We start from the raw sequence: 24,846 nt of genomic DNA, 5'->3' as shown, positions 1-24,846 counted from the left end.
AAGTTTGCAGTACATATGTTAAGACCTCAAAGTTTGGGCTAGAGGATGAGGGGTGTAACAATAGTTGGTAACCTGGGGGAAAAGGAAGAAGACATAGGACTGTATATGAGAGGAATGTGAGTCCATGTCCATGTCAAACAACATCCGGTGTCGCCCTTGGACCCAAGCCATATATAAATACAATACAGTGGCTATTGGCTATGGACTGTTTCTGAACAGCTAGTGGCATCGAGTAAATAGTTGGGATCACCAAAGTGATTCATATTTGGGACTGGGAAGGTCTGTGTTAGAGCTCAGGAGGTAAACTGTGGCTGAAAGTAATTAGGTACATCTTCAGTACAAATTTACTTGCACTTTACTTAAGTATTTCTATTTTCTAGTACTTGAGACTTCTGATATGTTAGCTCTCAGAGGCAAAGATTTCCCTTTTTTACTTTAAATAAATGGATCTCCACCCTTACCAGCCGCAGCATTAAAGTGATCAAAAACATTAAAGCATAAAATAATTATTATTCAGCAATCATATATGATTCTGAAATGAGCCATTCTGCATGAATACTTTAACTTTTCTTGCTTGAAGTATATTTTGATGTTAACACTTTTGTAGTTCTACTCAAGTTGAATTTCGAATGCAGACCTTTCACTGATAACATTTTACTCATAGTGTTTGCCCACCACAGTATTCTACACCATGGTATTGATACTTCTATTTTAAATAGAAATCTGAGTACAGCCTCCACCACCGCTGATAAATCAACCAGGCCAACATGTCAGCCAATCAGAAGGCTAATACTTAATTGTATTGTATATAATTGTAGTGTATGTTGTAAGAAGACCACATTACGTTCATATGGTTGACTAAAAAAAAAAAAAAAAAAAAGGAAAACAGAAAAAGAAAGAAAAATTTCAAGTGTGTGTTTCATTGAGGTAGGAGATATTTTGTGTCCAGCGAGTTAACTTTTTAAGTGAAAAATATTTGTATTTTCAAGTATTTTCTGGGTCTTATCAGACATATCTGGAGGTCTTTAATGGATCTTCATCAAAAATATTTGTATATATTATGCTTTAATCTTAAAAAAATATATAGAAGGTGATACATGGTAATATTTATGTAACAAATATTCATATCCAATAAAAATGTAGTACAGTAGTCAGGCCTTACCAAAACGTATTGTATCAATATTATAATATTGTATATTATATTAACAAACCTAAATATCTTCAACACTTTTTAATAATTTTGTGTGGTCTATTAAATACTGCATCATATAAGTCAGGCAGCACTGTATCTGCCCTTCATCACAACATCATTACATCCCCTACATCTGCACTCAGCAGCTCACCTCTGAGGAGAAAAGGCAACATGACTTTTTGAGCGTGAGGCCTGAAAAAATGCTGGTCTGCACATCTACACATTGGCTGCATGATCCTGCCTTTGGGGGTATGTTTCCCTCAGTGTGTGTGTGTGTGTGTGTGTGTGTGTGTGTGTGTGTGTTGGGTCTGTTGCATGCCACATTCCTGTGAAGCAGAGCAGCGTAAAGGGCAGTGGCCCCACTTCACCAGAGGTGCAAGAGGGGGGATGGAGAGCCAAGTGATTGATGGTTGAGGGGAGAAGGCCAGATGATAGGCTGAACAGGTGGATGTCTCACTGGAACGTCAACACACTGACTGATGTCACCACTGTCTCTGCTCACTGACAAGGTAAGTGTCAGGTGATTAAATGTAACGGTTGTTTGGTCCGGATCATTTCCTTAACAGTCAACAAAGAGAAGACCATTTGTGTGATGTTTTCCTGAAAAACATCAGAACAATGAAAAACCTGAAATGAAATATGAGGTTCAGCATTCATATTTGACCTCCATTTATTGGCTGTTGTGTGCTTTTGAGCTTTTCATTGAGGAGTTGGTTACCTGGCTGGGAAGAGTGTAACCTGTCGCCTGCAGCTCCTCATCCAACAGCTCACTGTGGCTGCTCGTTCATTATTTCAAACTGCTGTCTTTTTTTAGATTGGTTTAAAAACTAAGCATTGATCCAAAACTGCTGCTAAACAGACCATGTGGTGAAATGCCTTCCTCGGTTTTTGTTTTGGACTTTTTCTTTCGTTTGATTTGTGTAATTTTAACAGCTACAATTCAGTGAAAACCAGGCAACTCCATCTGCTGATGGAAAATCATCAAATTTTTATTTTGGTAATGATCATTTGAATCATTTGAAAGCCTGGGAACAGCTATTCAGCTTGTAGTTTTCCAAACATGTTAAAAACTCACCAGAAACAGAAAATGACAAGACAATAAGAGATGAAAGGGAAAAACAGAAGCTGCTGTTATCAACAGTTTATGATAATTATGTCTCTAAAAATAAACTCCCACCCTGTTAATGATATAAATGTGTCCTCTATGAGCTTTCTGTATTTGTGCTAACTGCTTCCTCAGGGGGACATTATTTATCCTGGATAACATCACTCTGCTGTCACTGTAAACAGTACTGTTAGAGGCAACTTGTTCTCTCATAGTTGACGCAGGGGAAGGGGTGAGACGTACTTATTGATGCACAATTAAGTGATGATGATGCAAACATCTACAGTTAACAATAAGACCATTTTCCTTGCTGTAGTTCGATGCAGATCACGGCACGTTTCAGTCCAGCTGCTACCAGTCAGTCCGGACTTTCCTGCACAAACCACCCAAACACCCTTCCCCTCCAACGGTCAAGATCTCATCCTGATCCAGAAGCGATAAGGATCTTAATGACCCCGCAGAGAGCAGCTCAGGCCCCACATTTCCAGTCACTCTCTGGCAACAAATCACCACCAGGAGGCCTGGCCTAGATTGTCCAATGTGGGCCAAGGTCGCAGCCCTCACCTTTACCCCGTAAAAGCTGGCTGAGCTCGGACAGTAAGTTCATAAACCTTGAATATTTTTCATAAGAAAAACATCAGGAGCTGTTTTACTTTCTGTGGAATTACAAGTCATCAGCAATATGACTGCCAACACCAAACTCTGCCAGATCTTTGGTTCATGACACAAGAGAGTGTCCAACTTCCTTTCCTAATAAATTACGTGCTTGTTGTCTTTTGTACCATTTAACATAGATGGCTCTTCACAGGAATCACAGGGACCATCACAAATCCATAGCAGATTATTTTTTTCCCTAATTTAGTTTGTCCTTGTGAAATACTTTGGTATTTTATTGGGTGGGTGTACTAGGGTCATTAACAAGTATTTCTACATCTGTCCTGTTCTTAATCACATACTGATTTCTCTCTTTTAGAGGATACTGAGCTGCCCTTACAAAGTATATATTGTTGCATACAGTATGAATACAACTGACCCTTCCTTTGCCCCGCCCCTTTTTGCTCTGTGCTCCAATAACAGTTGAGCAAACTTGGCATCTGCATTTTTCTGTAAAAATGACATACAAGGTCCCATCTTGTGCTAGCTAATATTGACTAACTAGCTAGCTAATGATTGATGTAGATTAACTTGCTGGTTCGGTAGCATTTTGCTAACATATATCAATTTAACAGGTCCCCCAGCAATGTCTCTCAACTATCTTCCAAATTTGGCTCTTTACAACACAGACAAGCCGAGGACATAGTATATCTAAGTACAAGAAACAGGACAGGAGAAAGTTGATTCATCTGTCATTGGAGCACAGAGTGAAAAAGGGGCAGGACTTAGGAAGGGTCAACTAGGACATCTTGACATTCATGTATCCTACTACTGCACCTTGAACTTTAACCCTGTTGCTCATCTGTTGCAGTCCATAGCAAAGTAAAAATTATGGCATTTGAAACAGCTAATGAGCTGTAATCCATCTGTGCTCTCTTGGCACTTGGTTGATTAGATACGTCTTCTGCTGTGCAGAGGATTGTGGGTCAGAATAGCTTGCATACCACAAAATGCAGCTGAATGCATTTGGAAATGCTGGTTGTATGGCTCAGTCAGTAGAGCGTCCGCCCCATGTATGGAGGCTGTCAGTCATCTGCAGCGGCCGCTAGTTCGACTCTCACCTGTGGCTCTTTGCTGTGTGTCATCTCCTCTCTCTTCACCCCCACTTTCCTATCTACTCTTCAGCTAACCTATCAAATAAAGGCAAGAAAAGCCCAGAAACATAACTTTAAAAATCTATATGTATTTGAACCCACCCCTGGTTTCTATTTTTTTTTTTTTTTTGATGGTATAAAATTTTAGAACTGGGTCAAACACAATGTCATCTTCCTCACAGACTGACCAGAGAGACAATTAAAAGTGGGCTGAACAATATGGTAAATAAATAATAATAAAAAAAATTCAATTATTTTGACAGATATTGTGATTTGATACAAGATTAGTGTGAATGATAATTTCTGCATCACAATTTGCGCTTTGGATATTGCAACACTACAAGCTTATTACAGTTTCAATAACATTTTGATTACTTGTGCAGTCCTAATTAAAAGACGATTAAACATTTTTATTAGTAGAGATTCTAACCAGGTTAACTGACTGAAATATCCAAGTGGCAGCACTGATAAAAGAAGGAAAATAATTAGAGAAACATGGGATCACTCATTTGGAGACTTGGCAGCATGAGCATAAAAAAGGTGCCTTATATGTCTAATCTCTGTTTTATGTTATAAGAGTACCTGTTAAAAGATATTGAAAAAGTGGAGGTAGAGTCATACCTATACAAATGGATTTCCTGCATTTTACAGCTCTCATATCTCAACAACTCCTAGAAATAACTGCAACATACTTCATACTAGAGCTTCAACAATTAATTGATTAGTTGTCTTCCTCCTCTGGTTTCTTTCCTCCTCTCTGACAGTAAACTGAATATCTTTGGGTTGTGGACAAAACAAGACATTTGAGGACATCACCGTGGGCTTTGGGAAACACTCATCAACTTTTTTCACAAATTTCTGATTGTATGGACAAAAAAATCCACAGGTTAATCAACAATAAAAAATAATCATTAGCTGCAGTGCTGCTTGATACCACTCATGACCACAGGGATACAAAACATTTAAGTAACTTACTATGATTTAATTAAACATGTTTAAAAATGTAAAAATGTGACAAACCACTCACATACATACAGAAATAAAAGACAAATGTTTCAGGAATTTAAAAGCAAAAATAAGACATCAATAGGACTTTCACACATTTACAAAAAGACTGTACAATATACATGTAAAACTGATAAAAACATGGATCAAGTTCTTGCACTCGTGGTGACACTGTGCATGTAAACAGCCAAAGCACTTCTACTGTTTGAGAAGCTACACAAGAACTCATGGAAACTCATGCTCACATTTCCTCTCATGACAGAAGGGTGATGAGTGCGTCCAGAAACTTGCTCCTGTCCTCTGTCTTCAGCTCAATTACTGCAGAGGGAAAAACACAACTAAAAATTAATACCGTGCAAAATGAAACACATCTGTCAGCTGCCAAAGTGTTTTCTTTGGTAAGGTTTAATAAATATTAAATAAATCATAATAATATACTGTTAGTCTGACAGAAATGTTTTGTACAGGGCAGTGTCAAAATACTCAACAAATCCTTTTCTGCATATGGATCGTGACTGGTGTGAAGTTACACTGCAGACAGGGACAATAACCTCAACTAATCCAATTTGTTTCATGATGCTCAGTGCGCTCAACTTCTCATTGATTTGTTTTGATAATTGAAGCTCAAACAGAAGTGAAGACAAGGCTGCCACCTAGTGTCTAAAGAAGAGCTGGACATCTCCCAACGTAAAACAATACAATGACAATATCACTTACTTGAAGTGTCAAAGTGGTCATGAAGAGTTCTGGAGCTGGTGCTCTCTGCAGCTTTCTCAAATGCTCGACCAAAGAAACTTGAAGAAAAGGATAAGAGTTGAGGAAATGGTGTAATGTTTGCTGTACACAACACAAAACACCCATTACAGCTGTAGCTGTTCATCAGCAGAAAATGTATAAGCAACAATTTTGACAATAAAGTCATTATTTCAGTCATTTTTCAGGCAGAAACAACAACTATTACGACTCAGGTGTCAACTTCTATGTTTTGGGGTTTTTTTTTGCTTTTCCCCCCTATTTTATATGATTGTAAATTGAATATTGGTGGGTTTTGGATTGTTGGTGGGACAAAAGAAGACATCACATTGGACTCACCCTATCATTTATTTAGACCAACACTACTGGCAAACAAAACAAACGGTATTTTTGTCTTACAGTGAAGGAAAGAGAAGGAGAATGGTTTTGAATAAGGGTGATTTAAACGTCAAATAATATAATGTCAACATGAAACAAACTAAATCAGCAAAAGATAGACAAAAGGTTTTACTTTCTGTCAATAGCGTCGTAGGACATGGTAAGAACATGTACTCACTGGCAGACCTATATGGAGCATTTGACTATATGGTGCAGATTTCAGGATTCTGAGGTTATATTTTAAACATTCAATAGTAAATAAAAAAGCATTGTAAATAAGGTATTGCACTATCAAGTGCTAAATAAAATCATTAATTCTATTTATCAGGTATATTCTTAGCCCAGTTAATATTTTTATAAGGGTGCTCTAATCAGGATTAAGAGATTAAGGCAGTATAATTTATTGCCAGGCAACATGTGGAACATATTTCACTCTTAGAGATAACTTAAATCAAAGCAGCCTACACTTGGTTATTGGGAATCCGCCTGGGGCTTAACAAACATGTATTGTTATGACAGCTTTTGCATCAGGGGTAAATGATAAAGTCTAGAGCAGCCGCTTTTTGCTCTTAGAAGCTGAGGTACTTTTTTTTGCCTTCTAGAGAGGTAGAGAGTCAGGGTAGAAATCAGTATGATTCAGATATGAATCTTTTGAAGCATCAATAGCATATTTTCCTTTATAAATATAAGCATCCCTATATTTTCCTTGCTGTGCTATAAAGTCACTTGCTGTCTACAGACTTGCTGTCACAGTGCACAGAGGTAGGCATGTGTTATAACAGGAAAGCAGCTTTTAATCTCCTGCCACAAGAACAGACATCTGTCTGCTTCGCTGTCTCATCATCTCCTCCTCTCATGGCCTTTATATAACACTGATCAAACTATTATGAATAAATATTGCCTGATAATAATTGCTGGCCAATTTACCAGAGTACAAAAAAGTGAAGAAAAGGCGACGTCTTACTTTTTCTTGTCAGATGTTTCAGACTCGGGTGGGATTCCCACAACAATGACTGTTCCCTTTTCCACGTCCTTTGGAGCAGCCATGATGAGGGGGAGCAGTTTGCAGTGCTTGTTCCTTGTCTAACCGACAAAAACACCACAAGTGAAAGAGTGACACCAACAACAGTGTGTTTTTCAGTGTAAATAAAAGGTTCTTTCCCAGTAATATACTTACAGAACAGACAAAAGCTTTCAGAAGGTACTTGCTGAGTAGAGTCAAGGCCATAGGCTTAGAAAAGAGCTTCACATCAGGAGTACCCTGTACATGAAAGAGCAGGAGGACAGATGTATTGAGCAGGGCATACTGATAAGAAACAGCCACTCACACACCTGCAGGTCATACAGACACTCGTACCTCCATGAGGTAGCAGTAGAGAAAGGGTCCCTGGGAAAGGATGAGGTTGGTACAGATGCAGCTTGCTACAGTCTGCTGGATGGCCATCAGCTTTTTTTTCGCCAGCTCAATGCCTGAATGTAGACGTTCAAGGTTACTCCTACACAAAGAAAGAAATCAACAGACAGACAGTTAACTTGACACTTGACAGTGTTTTTGTAATCTGATCATAAACATATTTTATTGCTTTAAAGCTCTAGCCAGTGTTTCCCCAACCACTGCCCTAAAAGAAACAAAATATTTTATTTATGTAAGGCTATTTTCCCAATTTATGTGTACTCATTTCAGCTCAATGTGAGTCTTATGGTTGCTCTATTTCTCTCCTCGTCTCTGTTTCGCGCACGCACACACACACACAGTGGGGCAGAGACAGGTGAAGTCGACGCACTAATGTGTAAACAGATATGGTGTTTTTGTGTTGTTAGCTCAGCTAAAACAGATTGTGATACTGTTTTGCCCTTGTTCTTTATATTAGAAAATTTGCGAACATTTGATAAAATGTGAACTGACTAACATGAAGTTTGTGCTACATACCTGGAAAGAGAATCCAGAGCCTTGATGAAGTTGTCACCATCACTCTCATCTTTCTCAGTGCTCTCCAGCAAGGCAGCAGTAGCATGCACCATGTCACTGGCCAGGAAGCGGTTCTTAAAGCCAAAGTGAACACCGAATGTCTGGATGCGGATGTCCTTCATACTGATGGATGGAGAAAAAAAAAAAGGACAAATCATTTCAGACCATCTGTCAATAAATGAATCTGAGTAACAACAAATGAACCCTGTTTTCCTTTATGTTATTTCAAGATTCACACCCGTATTTATTGGAAGACTCCTCGATGACGTCTCGTAGGTTCTCTTTGATTGACATGTCCATGGAGTTGAATTTCTGCCTCACTTGCTTCAGAGGTAACCTGTTAAATATCAGCCATTAAAACAAGTATGGCATTTGTATTTCACATCACAGACTCAAGTCAAACACCATTTAATGAAATAAGTATTTCTGTTGATAATTGTTTTACTGGTAACAAACACAACACATCTTTCTAGGCATGTACCCCATGTCAGCAAGGAATTCCTGGAGTTTCTTTTGGCCATTTAATGTCCAAAGCTTGAAGTTGCAGGATGTATAACAAGAATTACAGATGCTCTCGTACAGGGACCAGTGCTGGTAGAGGGTTAGACGGAGGCTGAAACAGAGGGTTAAGGAAAACTAAAAAAAATAAATTAATTAAAAAAAAAAAAAAAAGAGTTTGTACAAGTATTTCCTGCCATTATGACACGATATGCAATGTATGAGGGGAAAAGCTGAGATGCACAGATCCATAATAACAAAATGTCAGATGAATTAAGGATACTCGTATTCAAAGGAGATCCTCATACAGTCGATGGACAAAGAGTTCTCCTCATCCTCATTCCGGTGGTTATGTCGGGAGACATGTCGCTGCATTGTGGCGATGTCAGTTACATATTTCATACTAAAAGGAATATGACAAGAATAATTCAGGGTGGGTAAACAACTTCATGCAAACTTACAGTAAAATACATCTTTAAATGAAAATGTTGGGGAAAAAAAACTCACACAAATCACTGTATTACAGCAGTGTGTCCCCCCATTTAAAAAGGGAATCAATTTATGTTTTTGAGAATTACATTTTGAAATATTCAAGACTTCCTTACTGAGTGATTTTATCATGAACCCACTGGTCTGTCAGCCCAATGACGGCCCACCTGCAAAGAAAAAATTCTTCATCTAAACGTCTGCACAGTGCACAATGCACTTCCACAATATTTATGTCATTAAAAAAAAGAACATTTAAAACATAACTTACCAGAGCATGTCCTTGGTGTCTTTAGTCAACACCCACGCCAACTCAAAAAACATCATTGCAGCCTGACAGACACACATGAATACATTTATATTCAGGAATCATTCAGGAATAATAACAGACTATGTGAAATGAATGTAAACACACAGTAATACATAGTGAACTCTCAAATGTTAGATCTTAATTTTGTGCCAGTTTAAAACATGCAAATTATCTAATTCATCCACCACACTCATTCAGTGTTTCTGGAAAAAAAAAGTGTCAACTTACAGAAGTTCCATGATATTCATACTGCTCATAGTCAAACAAGATTTCCCTCCTGAGAAAGTAAAGCAGTAAAACATTAGTGTCTGTGTAAACTACAGCATCTATATGACAACAATCATCCCTACACCTTTTTAAAAACACTTCACCTTCGTGCCTCCCACTCCCTCCTTGCTCGCTGTCTTTCAATTCTCCTCTCAACCGCCCCCTGCAACAACATGACACACAGTCACACAATCACCAGTAGAGTCACGATTCACTTAAGTGATATTTTCTCATCCTATCTCATTCGATACGTACTTCATCAAATCTCCTCCGTTTCCCAGATGGCTCTGAGCCCTCATCACTCTCATTTCCAGAGTCACCTCCTTCCTCATCATCTTCATCATCTCGAAAGATATCGTCATATGAGGGCACACCAAGGTCATCGTTCTGTTTGATTAGTAGCTTTATCTGCAGATGAGATAATACAAGTTTACACAATGTTATTTCCCAGAAGAGTAGGCATGGATACACAGTTTCCACAGAGATGTGGTTTAATATTTTGGTGTTGCTCATAAACAAGAGCTAAACTGGAGAAAATACTTAACCAGTTCACAAGCTAATAAACACAAATGGATGCAGCATATTCAAAATTAACATTTAATTTGTTGTCCAAGTTTGATTCCTTTATTATCAAGAATTTGAGCTGAATTGATCATTATCCATCACCTGGGTGTCATTGTAGACATTGACAACATCTACAGGCCGGTGAGTGTCACAGATGAAGAAGATGGAATCATCGTCCGGCTGCAGCATCTCAAGAAGGTCAACATTTGCCCCGCAGTTGATGAGAACAAAGTACCGGAACTAGAACACAAAATACACAAAAAACAACGCATTTAGTTTAGAGCGACAGTGTGGAAAACCTCTAAAGTTCTTCCTGGTTTGTCCTGCAGTCATTTAGTCATGTATAAGCTCAGGTGTAACTTAATCATACCTGCTCTTTATGTTCAAGGAAGGCAGTGCCAAGGTCCTGCCAGCCTGCAACTGGTACGAGTGTGTACTGGACCTGGTCACAGTGGAACAGTGCCTGGTAGAGAAACAAAAAAAACTCAGAAATTATTGTTTAATTTAGTAATTCATCATTAGCCCCTCTCTGACATATAAAAATACAGACACTCTGAGTCTTGAGCAACTGCGTCAATGAAAACAAAGCCAGTAAGCAACTTCAACAACAAATATCAAAGTACAAACATATCTATTCTAGTTAGTATTTAGTGTATATGGCTGGACAGACTGAAACGTCATAATCAAATAAAATATCTCTGCAGTATGCAAGACATTGTGCCAGAGTTCTTATCGTTTTCAAATTGTACCTTCCTCTGACACACCTGTCACACATTCAAGCCGAGACTTTTCAAAATGTACATGACCATTAATTTAATCTCAGGAAGTGTGTATAAGACATTAATTTGTCAGATTTTACATCCTTTTCCTGTCAATAATAAGAGATATAACTTGGAATTTAAATTACTATGATCTCATGGTAATAACCTTCAAAAGATCTTCTAGTCCTAACCTCCATTTATAAGTGTATGTCATGTGTAGCTTGAGTGTGCAAAATATTGACGAGGGAATTTGCAAAACTACACCCTATGCAGTATAAGAATATGTGCAATATACAAGATAGCAATCCAGAAGATGTGAATTAATGTAACCCACTGAATCAAGTGTGTAGAATGTACATGTAGTCACTATCAGGGGTGTCAAAGAGGTAAGAGTCACAGATAAACACAACAAACATTATACAAGGAGGGAGCTGCTAAGTATTAACTTACTTGAACCTGTTAAATCAAGTGTAAAAAATATTTTACATTTCATTTGGTTAAACTTGTGTCTATTTTACTCGTCTTAATTCCACATCATCCGTTATGCATATATATATATATATATATATATATATATATATATATATATATATATATATATATATATATTCTTGTATGTACATGGGTCCTACATACTGTATATGTCTGTCTTTGAGGTTGCAGGTGCTAACATTTGCTAACAGTTAGCTGATTGTCTTACCTGTAGTATCTTACAGGCGCAAAGAGCGTCAATGTCTGATGCCACCAGGAGTGCGACTCTCTGAATACAAAGAAACGTAGGACAGATCAGGTTTAGTTAAGTAAAACATATAAAATGAATACTCGGATATGTTAAGTAGCGTTAGCAAAGGTTCAAGTGAGCTAACCTAATGTCAAAGTCAATTAAGCTAGCTCGAACAACTTACCTGGTTGGCAACAACTTCATAAAATTCCTTTCTTATGTCCGTGATAAACATAGTCAAAAGTATCGGTTAAAACTGACGAGATAAACTCGATAAAACAACGCTAAAGTGGCATGAAAGCCGGGTTATTTTGGTTTGCTGTCAGACAGGGGGCTAGTTTGCGGCAGTCCTGTGTTCCTTGTTGGAATTGTGGCGCCAAATCTACACGTCACTTCCAACCAATCACTGGGAGAAACGTAACGCGCGTAACAACGCAAGGCCACGTCCACCAACTTGAGAAAAGAAAGTGCCGACAGTCGTGTTTAGAAGGGAGCCCTAGACTCGCGAAAGGGTCTCGCGATAAAACATAAAATGACCTTTCCCTGATCCCTAATCAGGTGTATTATGTTCCTAATCCTACACAGATTTTAATCACAAAGTCGACCCATTATGAAACACAATTAATCTGTGCAATATGCACAATGAAGCTACAATGCGTACAAATCTCGCGAGAGTTTCGCAAATCATGGGTTCCCTTCTCGACACGACTCTACCTTCGACAAAGAGCCAGAGAGAAACACCTGTCACAATATACATTAGCGTGCAGTTCATACAGATTCCTGCTGAGTTTTTTTTTTTTTTTTTTTTTTAAATAAACCCTGTTTTATGTAAGCTTTTGGTACAGAGGCTACATTTACTCAGGTACAGCACTTAAGTACAAGTTTGAGGAACTTTAATTGAGAACTTCCATTTTATGCTTTTTACCATGACTCCACTAGACTACATCTTGTATATACTTCTTGAAGTTACATTTAGCTTTAGCAGCTGTTTACTTAAAAGATTTAGATTATGTTCTTCTTATGACTGTTATAACAAAAAACTACCCAGCAGTGTATAAAGTAATTAAAATTAGTCCCACCTTTACCAGCTTAATTTAATAATTTAATTATATAATATGATTCCAAATGGGCCATTCCGGTTTTAATTTAAGCTTTTAAGGCAGTTCAGATTTTTGGACCTCTGCAGTATCAACACTAAAACAATACTAAATACGCCTTCTAAAAATATGAATAAGTGATTGCAGATTTAAAACGGAAAATCATTTTGAAATACATTTATAATAAACCAATTTTTGTTCTTAACATGTGACCCCAGCTTTCAATGCTTTGTGCTTTACTATAATTTTCATTTTGTCTAAACAGGTGCCTGTAATCACCACATACACACAAAAATAGAGTGACTCAAAAGAAAATAAGCAAAGGACAGAGTGTATTGCAATATTATTTAGAAACATCATTTAGTGTCACCAAAAGATTCATTAAAAGCATCACAACATGTACAATCAGGATACTGTATCAGCATGAGCAGCTGCTATGTGGTCCTACAAGCCAAGGCAAATTATGATGAGCATGACATAAATAAAGCAAACAACAGGCAAGTCGTAGTATAATAATCTCTCGTCATGATTGTACATCTAAAGGAGACATGATCATCAACCTGATACAGTATACATGGACTGAAAATCACATAAATTAATAAAAATGGATGGAAATGTTGGGATTTGGAAGGAAAGTAATTGAGAAAATTCAGTATGTTGCTCCTTAGCTGTGAAACATGCAGGATTTTATCAAAATGCAGCAGTCTAATGAACTTTTTTTTTAATTTGACAGACCCCTCCCAAAAAACCTGTGTGCCCACACAGACGATTTCTATTTTCATGAAATAACATTATCACATTAAAGGTTAACAAACAAATATTCAAAATTCAAGTAAACTCCTACATGCCCCGAAATTAAATACACTTAGACCTGTACATCATGTCATAAATACCTGTAAGATTGAGTAAATTCAGATATTTTTGTCTCAAAGTTTTGTAAAAAGTGAAGTTAGTCCTCCTCTTGGCTACTCTCTCATGTTTCCACCCAGAAATCTTCACATGTGACTCCATCAGCAATAAAAGGTATGGAAAGTAAAGATTTTTTCTGAGGTAAAGAAAGGCAGCATGCCACATTTAAACATAATGTAGTTTCTTCCCAACTGACACTGTAAAACAATAAAAAACATAAAAATTGAGAACAAAGTTGTGCCCACAACATGACCAAGAGCATACACTGTGACATGCAGTATATACTTCATTCATTAACTAAGAGAAATAAAGTAATTTAGTAAACAAAGGCACAAATTCATCTGTTTTTTTCTACCAAGTTTGGTCTGAAACCACTGTGATCCAACAGCTTAAAGCTTGACTCACAGCGACGAGCAAAAGTGCTTTGACCCTGCAAAACTTTGGCTGGTTTCACACGCAAACAGAAACACAAGAGGTTTTGTCATTTCTCATGTTTCAACCTGCAAAAACAGTCACATCGAAAGTAAAATAATAAAATATCTTCATTCCAATGGAAAACCAACCTTACAAATATCAATAAAGAGATAAAACAGAAAATTGGAACTAAAAGTTCACAGTCTTAAAGAAAGTTGATGAGAACTACCAGAAAAAAAAAAAAATTCCACCAAAGTTTACGCGCCAATAAAACTATTAACAGGATAGAAAACCTGACCAGCAGGAGCACTGGGAGGCTAGCACCATCACCTGGAGAGGTTACAGTCTGATCTCACTCAGGTTCATCAGAAAGATCTGGTTCTGTTGTCACTCCAACCACCAACCCCTGCTGTACACCACCTCTCTCCACCTCTGGTGAACGTTCACACTTTAAACAGGTTGGCAGAGGAGCCAGGAGAGTGTGCAGTAACAAAAACCAGACCTACAATAAGCCTGAGACCACTGACATATAGGAAAACATTTATCTCATAGTTCTTTTACAGTCATATTAACTTGTGTAGATATAAGCAGATGTGCTGTGGAGATGTGATTATGATTATCAAACTACAGCAAAAACCACGAGAAGAGATGAGTTGAACTGCTACATCAGGGCATGGTACTGAGGATTGGGGTTATGAACCCTTTCCAGATGTCAATCTAACATCCTGTGAATGGAAACATTCAAAATAGTAAAACTATAGGAAGACGGAGAGATTTAAAGCAGAACTGCGGAGATCAAAGATATGACAAGTGGGTTTGATTAACCTGCTTTACAAGGCAACTGAACAGGTGCTTTCAGACAGGGGTGGGCCATACGTTGATGTGCACCGTGCAACGATACCAGCATGTCTAATGTCAGAGATTTTACTATATAGTTAATAAAGTGGTAGCTATGTTTTTAACGGATATGTCTGGTGATATTCTGTACTTTTCTTTAGCCTTGCTTTCTTGTTATTGTCAACAAATCCCATGAAAAGGCAATTCCATTATGACAACTGCATTGTCCATCTGCTTTAGGACAATATTGAGTCTTCTGCAGTAAATAAAAGCACAATATATAAAGTATTTTACTGACTGAGTGTTAAAGTTTTGTGTCTTTTGAGGCTAAGTGCCACAGACTGGGAACAAACTGAATGATCAAATACATTTTTTTTCCATGTGATCTGTTTGACTCCTTGATGAAGGAAATGACGGCACCCTTTGGTTTTTGATTACACAGATTGTTGGTTTGGCCTTTTCAAGGAATTTGTTGACCGTAATGTCCGCCTTATTCTTTAATATCTGGTTGTTCAGGACAAATCACAGACATTCCTCCGTGATTATTTTATCCATAATCTGTTTCTGAATTTATCTTAAGTTAGACCAATTAAATATGACATGATATCAATGTTTCGTGATATCAAATCACAATAAAATGATGTGATAAAGGATTTCATCCATATCGCCCACCCCTACGTTTAGATATGAACAGCTTACATGACCGCTTCTTAATTAACTAGTTCTCTTATCAAATCAGATACTATATGGTGAAGATTATCTAAGCTCAAAGGTCCACTTGCTGATTATTTGAACTTTTAACACTCATCTCAGTCTTCTTTAATGAGCGGAGCTGGCTCAAGTGGGATCCCGTAACCTAAATTTAAATGTTCAGGCACATGCTATTAAGTGATGCTGTCCAGTAAAGAGATGGATTGTAACCCGTGTATTGGTTTAAGTATAAGGATGCCCTGCATTGTCTTTTCCACAGCTGCTCATTGACTGTGCCTGGTTTGGGCTGGTTTTCACAAACAGCTGATGTCGTCTTGTCCAACGGCCTTGTTGTCTCACTTTTAGGTCTTGTGATCACATCTGAGCCAGCTTCATTCACTGAGGAAGGCTTTGGGATGCAGCTGAAAAAGCTCTCAATCATGAATAAGCTGACCTTTCTGAGCTTGGGCTAGAACTAATGATTATTGGTATTATCTAATATCTTAATTCTTTTCTGTACTGAATGTTTGATTAATAATTTCATCTGATTACTGTGAGAAAAACAGATGAATAATAATATTAATCATTTTTCACTTCTGTTTTGTCTTGCCAACAGACCAGTACTTGTATCTTCAACTTACAATCATACAAAAAACAGCAAAACTTTACATCTGAGATGGCTGCCACCGCCAAATGTTTGACATTACTGGTTGATACATTACATAAAAGCTTTATCAATTATCAAAAGTTTTTTCCATTCATTTTCTGCACACTGACAAAGTGATTTATCGTTTAACCGTTGTTGAGCTCTGATTCTCTTCACTAGATATCGTTTCCCAAAGGTCAGGAACGATCTTCCCCGTGCAAACATCCAATACTGTATATTTTTCCCTCAGGCCTCAACCCTGCTTGTTGAAAAAGTTTACAAAACAATCACAAAATTGTGATCCGACATGAGAAACTGTTTCACGGCAGCTGAGCCAGGGATTGATGGGCAGTGGACTATTAGTGCAGTGCTTGTGTTGTTGACCTGCTCAGCTGTTGTGAGAATTTAAAGTCATGTGATCTATAGGCACAATACACAGGGTGTGCAGGGCTGGGTCATATGGATGGAGACTAATAAATGTTATGATATTCAACAGGCCCTCCAATATTGATAATTCAGTATGTAATAATATCTGTTTCAAGTTGTTTATGTAGCTGAAGCCCAGCACACTGGACTGTTAAACTAGAGTTGTTACTCACAGCGACTCTCAAATGTTTCACAATCTGTTTAAAGAAATGTGTCCTTTGTCATTTTAGTTTTTTGTCATGATTCAAGATACAGAAAAAAATCCCACATACATGATACAATGATAATAAATACTGATATAATGCCCAGCCCTAAAACCATGATGGTGGTGAAAACCATAATTAGAAGGATTACCATGTAACCCAGAGTAAATGACACCAGTAAAGAGTATGATCCAGTTCCAGCTGTCCTACAGGGGCAGGATGTAGTTGGAGTTGGCCAGTTTGCGCTCCTGTGCAGCAGGAACAGTTTCTCTGTGACGCAGAGGTCTGTGGCAGTCAGCGTCCTGAAGTGCAGGGTAGTGCTGTCTGTAACACAACCAGGCGAAGGCGAAACCCAGCAGAGACCCCACTAACACATCTGCACAGAGAAGAGAGACACACACACATATGAGGAGTTTGAGTCTACAGTTTCACATCAGTGCTTTCTCACATTTTCTGCCCATGTGTAAAGATTCAAATATTTTGAGAGACTATTAACCCTACGACTGTATTCAGACAGAATCAGGTGTCACACCCAAAATGATAGTCATCTCATTCATTTGAGTTGGGGTGATCCATTTAGGCTGTGGCAGTTTAGGGGATGCTGAAAAAAAACAGAGTGCCCTGGGGTGAAAAGTTTAAACAGACTCGACTTTTGCAGAAACGCATCTGTGGCCAATAACCTAAGCAAACGTAATTTTGATACAATACTTTGATAAATATTGATATTCAATATAATTTTCAAAATTTTGGATTAAAAAAACCCAAAAAACTATATAAAATATCAACCATTCTAGTAAAAAGATAAGTATCATCTCAAAATGATTACTAACATTAAAGTAAAGAAAGCTATGGATATGGATGATTGTATAACTCAATCTAAGTCTAATGTTTATGTTTGTCTAAAGTAAAATTAACAGGTTTGTAATGGAAATGAGCCAATGCATTTGACTTTGATCGTCACAGGTTTTGCAGGTTGACCTGGGTCTAGATGTTGAAAATCACAGCTCACATGTCCAGTGTTTTCAGCAATTCAAATGAGTCTGGTGTGGTGGTTACTGAGAGCGGTTTCCCCAGTTGAAAAAATAAAATTTTCAGCCAATCAGAGATTTGTGTGCAGAATTATGAATGTGCGCTTCATCTGTCATATGTCCACAAAAGAGTTGTGTGTGGATGAGATCAACACTGCTGCACAGGTTGTTCCAAGCTGATTTAAGGAAACAACAACTCTTAAATCATCAAATTTCTTCAGTCGTCATGTAAAACAAATGCTAATGGACACTGCTGCACACGTTTCAATCTGAGCATTTCTTTGGCTCTGACCTTGCCAGTGGTGTTTGTAGTCGCAGGTTCTGGAGAGGGCAATCACTGTCGCGATGAGTAAAGGGGTGAGGAAGGCACACAGCCGCCACGCTCTGCCTTGACCAGCTGCATTGAAGCAGCGCAGCTTTCCTGCAATGTACAGTGCCGTGAAACCCAAACCTGCAAAGGCAACTGGGATCAAAGACAGAGGATCAAAAGGGTGATCAGAGCCAGACAAAGAGTTATAAAGAAACAGAGAGAACTGAGAGAGAAACAATAAAAGAAAAAAGGGCAGACATTAGACATGGAGAGATGCTTTCTTGTTTATACAACAAAATAAGAGCCTGGAGGCTAAAATACACTTACATACATCTATTTTCAGATATATCATATGCCCTCCTGCCCTACTTTGTGCATTTGTTGTTTTTCTTGTTGCCTGCTGATGGAAATGTACCAGCTACTGAGGCATAATCAACCATAAAAGGCCCTTACAGGAGGAGTGTCCGCTGGGAAAACTCTTCCTCCCCTCCATGACGACATCTGGGTCACCGCTGCAGTGCAGCTCCAGGTTCATCTGACCATCTGGGAAACAGCGGTAGAAGAAGTCTGGCCGTGGCCTGAGGCAGGGACACACACGCTTTGATTTAAGCTTTTATTCAGTGTGACACAAGATTTCATTATGATTTGCTGTGAACCATGTTTACCTGCCAACAACAAGTTTTATGACGTTGGTGAAAACTCCGTTCAGCACCAGAGTCAAAGTCACAGCTGGATGACAGAGGGAAACAAAAGATGCATCAACTCAAAAACAATTTTTTTCTTAATATGAAATAAATACATAAATAAATAAATAAATAAAAAACAATGTCCGTATGCAACTTTCTTACCAAGGGAGGCCTCTTTTAGATCTCCTCGCTCTGTCTTCTTAAGAAGGGTGAAAACCAGGATTACAATCAGCGGGGTGAAAACTGCCACACTCTGATGCAGACAGAAAAAAAGAGAGAAGAGTATATCAACTATAATCCAGCTAGAGCCAAATTAATGTCTGTCTGCAAGCCTGCATCTACATTAATAACAAATGTTTTTTTTTTTATTGCTTCTTTATGTTTCCTCTACAAGGGACTGTGCCAGCCTTTGCCCATGTTTCAGACTACTCATGTCTCTGTCACACTACATGAATGCCAAAGTCATCAGATCACTGTACTGTTCACACCACACAACTGCCTGTCTTGTTATCGGGAATCTTGAAGTCGTTGTGGTCTGCACACTACATGACAGATCAGCGACAGGCGGTCCCACATTACAAGATCTTTCACCAGGAGGAATCCATGAGGAGTCTGCCTGGGCTCCAACCTATGTTTTGTCATGAAAAAACACACCAGAAGTGACATTAGATTATTAATACTGAAGCATCAGTGTACAGCATGTTACTGTTGTAGCTGGTGGGGCTAGTTTGACCTATTTTATAAATGCTACTACTCTATAACTACTTTTTACTCTTTTTGGTGCTCTTCAGTCTCTCCTTCTCAACTCCTCTCCCTGTCTGCGCTCACTGGCTGTAGCTCATTGCACAACCTGTCCCTGACTCGCCCCCGACCCAACCAGATGTTACATCTGCTTGATATCTTTCATGTGACTGCAAAACAACAAAGCAACACACTTAATGATTAAGCAGCAATTTGAGTGAATGCTGATTTGCCTCTGGGCTTCTGTCAGCGATGTCCCAAAACCACTGATGGCATTACACTTAAGAATTCTACAAATATTACACTTTTTTGGAAGTATATACTATTTTGTAAAGACTTTTCAGGTGGCCACTGGTTAGAGGAAGTTAGAGGGGAAAACTGAACTGAGACATTTATTATGTTCCATTTTAACTCAGAGGCATTTTACTTACAAACATAAGAGAGGTGGGCACATGATCTCTCTCCACACGATGGAATTTATACAACCACATCTCCTCTGATTGGATCTCACGGTAGAAAGGAGGAAGCTGCTCCGTCACACTACACAAACACATAAAGAGCAACGTTTCTGTTTGTTTGCTTGTCATAAAAACAAAGCCTGTCTTTTTAAATTATGGATCCATAAAACACTGATGCAAATGTTTCAGAGGGGGGTGGATGTACTTACAGGAACACAACCAACAGAGCCATCCGGATGGAAACCTCCGACAGGAAACCACGAAGCAGCCTCCTCTTCATTTTGTTTTTTGGGAGTGGACTTCAGTCAACAGCAAACATCATCACTCCACCTCCATTTAACTTAACTGGGACTAGAAAAAAATGACGAGCTGAAATGAAGCTTTTCCTTTATGCCATCAATATGGGTGCTGAAAATAAAAATGTATGTATGTAGAAAACCAGTAAATCTAATTTCTATATACTTCAGTTTAATGCAGACACGTTCAGTGAACAGTACAAATTTCTGCTCTCTATAATCCTGATGGACTGTCTGAGGGAAAGAATAAACTGACTTTACTTTGTCTGGGCACTTTTTAACTCCACACCCACACAGGTTTGTTCAGTGAGTGTGCCTGACAGACCTGTTTTTAGAACTGTGTGAGACAGTTAGACTCATCTGACATCCTCCTGATACTTAGGCCTGTCACAATAATCACGTTATCAACTTATAGAAGACAGCAAAAATCAAGTCGAGTACATGTATCATGATGATGTATCATGATGTATGATGATGTATCACCAACATTTTAGCCAACATGATGCCAAAACAAACAGCAGGGTTTCCCTAGCACTGTCATTTATGATCATACTGCTTCTCTCCTCTTGTCATCTGCTGTCTGAATTATAAGTGCATTAATCTCTAAAACGGTCTACTTGCATTCTTATGCTGTTATATTACATTAATTGTGTCAAACAGTCTAAAAATGACAATAGTATTTTCTATTGCAATTACTTCTGGGGCACATACAGTATATCATCCAACAAAAACAGTTATTGTGACAGGCCTACTGATAGTAACATCGTTTTTGTCAGAAAAGGACACTGATGTTTGAGAACTGTATCGATGATATATGAGGTTTTGAAAAAATCCAGCGACAATAGATGTTTTTAGTTTGGAAGATGAACGCACACCAGGGATTGTGATGAGATGCTGATCACTGGAAGAAGACCTGAACTCAGGAAAAGTGCCACACACTCTGGCTCCATATGCATTCCTTTTTATTCTGATAATGTTTCAGTCTCCAGGTCTTCTTCAAAATCAAACACTGATCTTGAAGGTGTTTTTTTTTTTAACAGAATAAAAGGAAATGCATATGAAGCCAGAGCATGCTACAGTTTTCTGTTTTAACATAAACTCAGAACATTAGTTTGGTTTTATGAATTGTGACAAAAAGCAGGGCATTTTGCAAAAAACAAATAAACTTTTGTTGACAAACTATGTAATAAACACTGTTTGTATAGTACCTGAAACACATCTTCTGCATTTCTGTACAGAACTGTCTACTTATCGACCAACATACACTGATACTGATATACTGTATGTGCAATAATTATTGTAAATATATTATAAATATTGGTTGATACACTGGCCTGTAAACCTAGCTTTCCCTCCTCAACCCCTTACATTACCTTAGAGATGTCTAAACATGTTTGAAGTTCCTGAATGTATGCAGTTGTCAGAGTAAAGAAGGGAAAATATCCTTGCAGAAACACATCAATACATCCTTACGTTATAAATCAAATAAAGTGAAAAACTCAATTTCACAAATTCTCAATGTGCTTTTCAGTCCCACACCAGCCGAGATTACTGACCTTTGTTCGTTACGTTTACGTTTTACTACAAAGACGAAAATCCACCCAAAACCTAGCAAATGAGGAAAATGTTCAGTTTTACTCTCTATGCATATATCTGTTGGAATATTAGTAAAAAAAAAAAAACAACAATGTCGAGTGTCTTTCAGATTTTACTCTGTGTAGCCTGTCCTGTTCAAAACCTGGTTTAAAGGCCAACGTACTGTATCTGTACCTTCACTTTTATTTAAAAGCTGTTAATAATTTGAATATAACATTAAGCCTTTTTTATAATTACAATATTGGATGCACCCTCTGTCAATAAGCACACCAGCTCAGATTCCCTGTCCCTGTGTTGTAGAAATAAGATGTTAGCAGACTAAGCTAAGCTAGCTAGCAACATCTGTTCAACAAGACATCTGGCCCATTTCCGCGTTGTCAAACAGGGAATCCCAGGTACATTACTAACCTTTAACAGGTTGCTTTTTTTTATCTCTTTATCCTCATATTAACATCAGCCGTTAACACGAATCAGGCCTCCACATGCTCTGTTTCTGCCGACCGGGGAAGTCGTGCATTTGAGGACTTCAGGGAAACGGAGAAGAGCAAAGATGATGAAGCCACAGAGGAGCTGAGCGCCATGTGAAGCTGACGGCTACACCACAGCTAGTCCCGGTTTAGGATTTTCAAAACAAGGGTATGTTTTTACATGTACACCTCTCATTTCAATTCAGTGCCACAGATAACACAGATAATAACATGAAAGAAAAACACATTTCATTGATAAAATACACAGAACATAAAAAGAATAATATCAAATCTCTCTCATTATGTTTTGTTTTTATATTATCTTGTCAAGAAACCTGACTGACGTTTTGTCAATTTGTTGCTACTGGTGATCCTTTAAAATCCATTCATTATAATGGAACCCTTTTATTTCATAAGCACATGAGTTTATTTCAAATAAAAGAGTCGACAAAAACAGTGTATTACTGAGTGGGAGTTTGAAAAGAAAGCTCTGTAGTGCTTTATAAACCGGAAATAGTGTGCAGGTGATGTTATCTGCCTTGATAAGTGGATGCAAGAAGCCACGTCACGTTACAGGTTGCCATCTAGAGGTTAAATCATGATGATGATGTCTGCATGATTTTTATTTCTGACTCTCTTGCATATGTGAATGTGAACGAGACTGTTAGAGGCCTCGCAGTAAAAATGAATGTAGTGTCAGTACATTCTCATTCTGGGTAGCACTTTTATTTGGATAAATGTCTCACCATTAACACACTCTTTAAAATCTCATCATAACCTTTTTTTCAAAATAGTTAAAATTTGACTTTCATACTCAACTGTCATCTCACTAGTACACATTTGATTAAAAAACGTGGGTTTTACAACTAAACAAGATCAAGGTTGCAGCAAAAATTGACTTAATTCAGTGTCACAGTTCAGCTGTGCAATACCCTAGTATACACAGGCAATAATGCTGCATATAGACTGAACATTTCAGCTAATAGTATTATTTTGAATCATTTTTGCATTCTAACACATTTTATAAACTTTGTCTTCCAGCATTTTTATGTACAACATTGTTATATAATATGGTATGCGCATTTTTAACCTTTTTTTCTCTACATATTGTTGTTATATATTGTAGTATAATGCACAAATTTCTACATATTTCCTATTTCTATTTTCTAATAATTTATGTGAATGTAATTTAAAACATATTTCACATCCATAATGACAAAAAATACATGTATAATTTGCGTTACTGTTTTGTTTTGATGTTGGTTTCTTTTTGAAATTGTTAAAGCATATCAATATATTTCTTTCCAAAAACACACGTAGAAGCAAGAGTGTAGTGAAATGTAACTTTACAAAAGTATCTGCTACTTCATAAGTCAATTTTTAAGACCTACCAAAACTGTATTTCAAACATTTTAGGGCCTAAAATTCAGATTATTGGATTATAAACATTTTAAGACCTGCAGAAACCCTGCTATATATTTTATGTTCTTGGATAAGAGCAACTGTAACATAACCCAATTCTTCCCTGGAGATCAATTAAATATTTCTGATTCTGATTCTTTATTATTATTATTCTCAAACCATGAAAAAAAAGCCGCATACAGTGGGAGTGCTTCACTGAGACAGAGTACAGCTTTATTAAAGTCAAACTTCAGGCATGTCTGAACTCTTCAAACTCAACTTTAGAATGAAAAAGGACAGAATCAATATTCTCAAATAAAAAGACAGTCATGTACAAAAAGAGTGTCGTCTCAACAGTCACACACATTTAGAAGCAGAATTGTACAGGCAAAAAGAGCACGCCACAGTAACATGATTCTATGCAAGTTCAATGCAAACTATTTACAAGTTCTTCAACAATATGCAGTATGCAGTAACACAGGTTGAACAGTAATCAACATGGTATTTTGTGTTCATCCACGTTTTTAATTGAAGCAACACCAAGAGAGATAGATATGACCCCAGTTAGAGTTACTGTAAGTAATTTTACTACAAGTAAAAAGATGATGATGAGTGCTTATGAAGGTGGATTTATTTATTTATTCCAACACTATTTCTCCTCAGACAGCATGTCAATCAAAAACTTAATGACAGTCAGCAACATTGCACAAAAACCAAAAGACGTCACAGTGAACTGAAACATATCCTTTGACAAACAAGGGGAGGTGGTCCATCCTAAATGTAAGTGTACATGAAAAAAAAAATATATTAGCAAATTCCTGGACACTTAGAAAAATCTTCCTCTGGCGTATTTAAGGGTCACTTAACTGAGAACAAACATGCTG

General features: G+C 37.7%; 2 protein-coding genes across 3 annotated transcripts; both read right to left on the bottom strand.

Annotated features, from left to right (window-relative positions):
- Window positions 1-5,006: 5,006 nt before the first annotated feature.
- cdc45 (CDC45 cell division cycle 45 homolog (S. cerevisiae)) lies at window positions 5,007-12,136 on the bottom strand. The gene is made up of 18 exons (XM_084728550.1): window positions 11,942-12,136; window positions 11,737-11,796; window positions 10,646-10,738; window positions 10,378-10,515; window positions 9,967-10,119; window positions 9,816-9,874; window positions 9,673-9,721; window positions 9,406-9,467; window positions 9,254-9,304; window positions 8,932-9,051; window positions 8,632-8,763; window positions 8,389-8,487; window positions 8,112-8,273; window positions 7,539-7,677; window positions 7,359-7,442; window positions 7,146-7,264; window positions 5,768-5,844; window positions 5,007-5,368 (listed from the first exon to the last, which is right to left on the bottom strand). The coding sequence occupies exons 1-18, from the start codon at window positions 11,990-11,992 to the stop codon at window positions 5,304-5,306; spliced, it is 1,713 nt and encodes a 570-aa protein (XP_084584676.1). The 5' UTR covers window positions 11,993-12,136; the 3' UTR covers window positions 5,007-5,303.
- Window positions 12,137-17,110: 4,974 nt separating this feature from the next.
- On the bottom strand, window positions 17,111-20,609 carry plpp5 (phospholipid phosphatase 5). Of its 2 annotated transcripts, XM_084728577.1 has the most exons (8): window positions 20,412-20,609; window positions 20,176-20,284; window positions 19,500-19,631; window positions 19,166-19,256; window positions 18,983-19,046; window positions 18,771-18,895; window positions 18,300-18,470; window positions 17,111-17,355 (listed from the first exon to the last, which is right to left on the bottom strand). In XM_084728577.1, exons 1-8 carry the CDS (start codon window positions 20,480-20,482, stop codon window positions 17,186-17,188), a joined length of 933 nt encoding a protein of 310 aa, XP_084584703.1. In that variant the 5' UTR covers window positions 20,483-20,609; the 3' UTR covers window positions 17,111-17,185. The 2 variants fall into 2 exon arrangements, with proteins under 2 accessions (XP_084584703.1, XP_084584704.1); XM_084728578.1 differs by lacking the exon at window positions 19,500-19,631 and having other exon boundaries at window positions 20,412-20,602.
- Window positions 20,610-24,846: the final 4,237 nt, after the last annotated feature.

Source organism: Lutjanus erythropterus, chromosome 10, assembly GCF_056507025.1.
Source record: "Lutjanus erythropterus isolate fLutEry1 chromosome 10, fLutEry1.hap2, whole genome shotgun sequence".
Classification (NCBI taxonomy): domain Eukaryota; kingdom Metazoa; phylum Chordata; class Actinopteri; order Lutjaniformes; family Lutjanidae; genus Lutjanus; species Lutjanus erythropterus.
The sequence above is the reverse complement of the archived record's forward strand: the minus strand, read 5'-3'. Positions and strand labels throughout refer to the sequence as shown.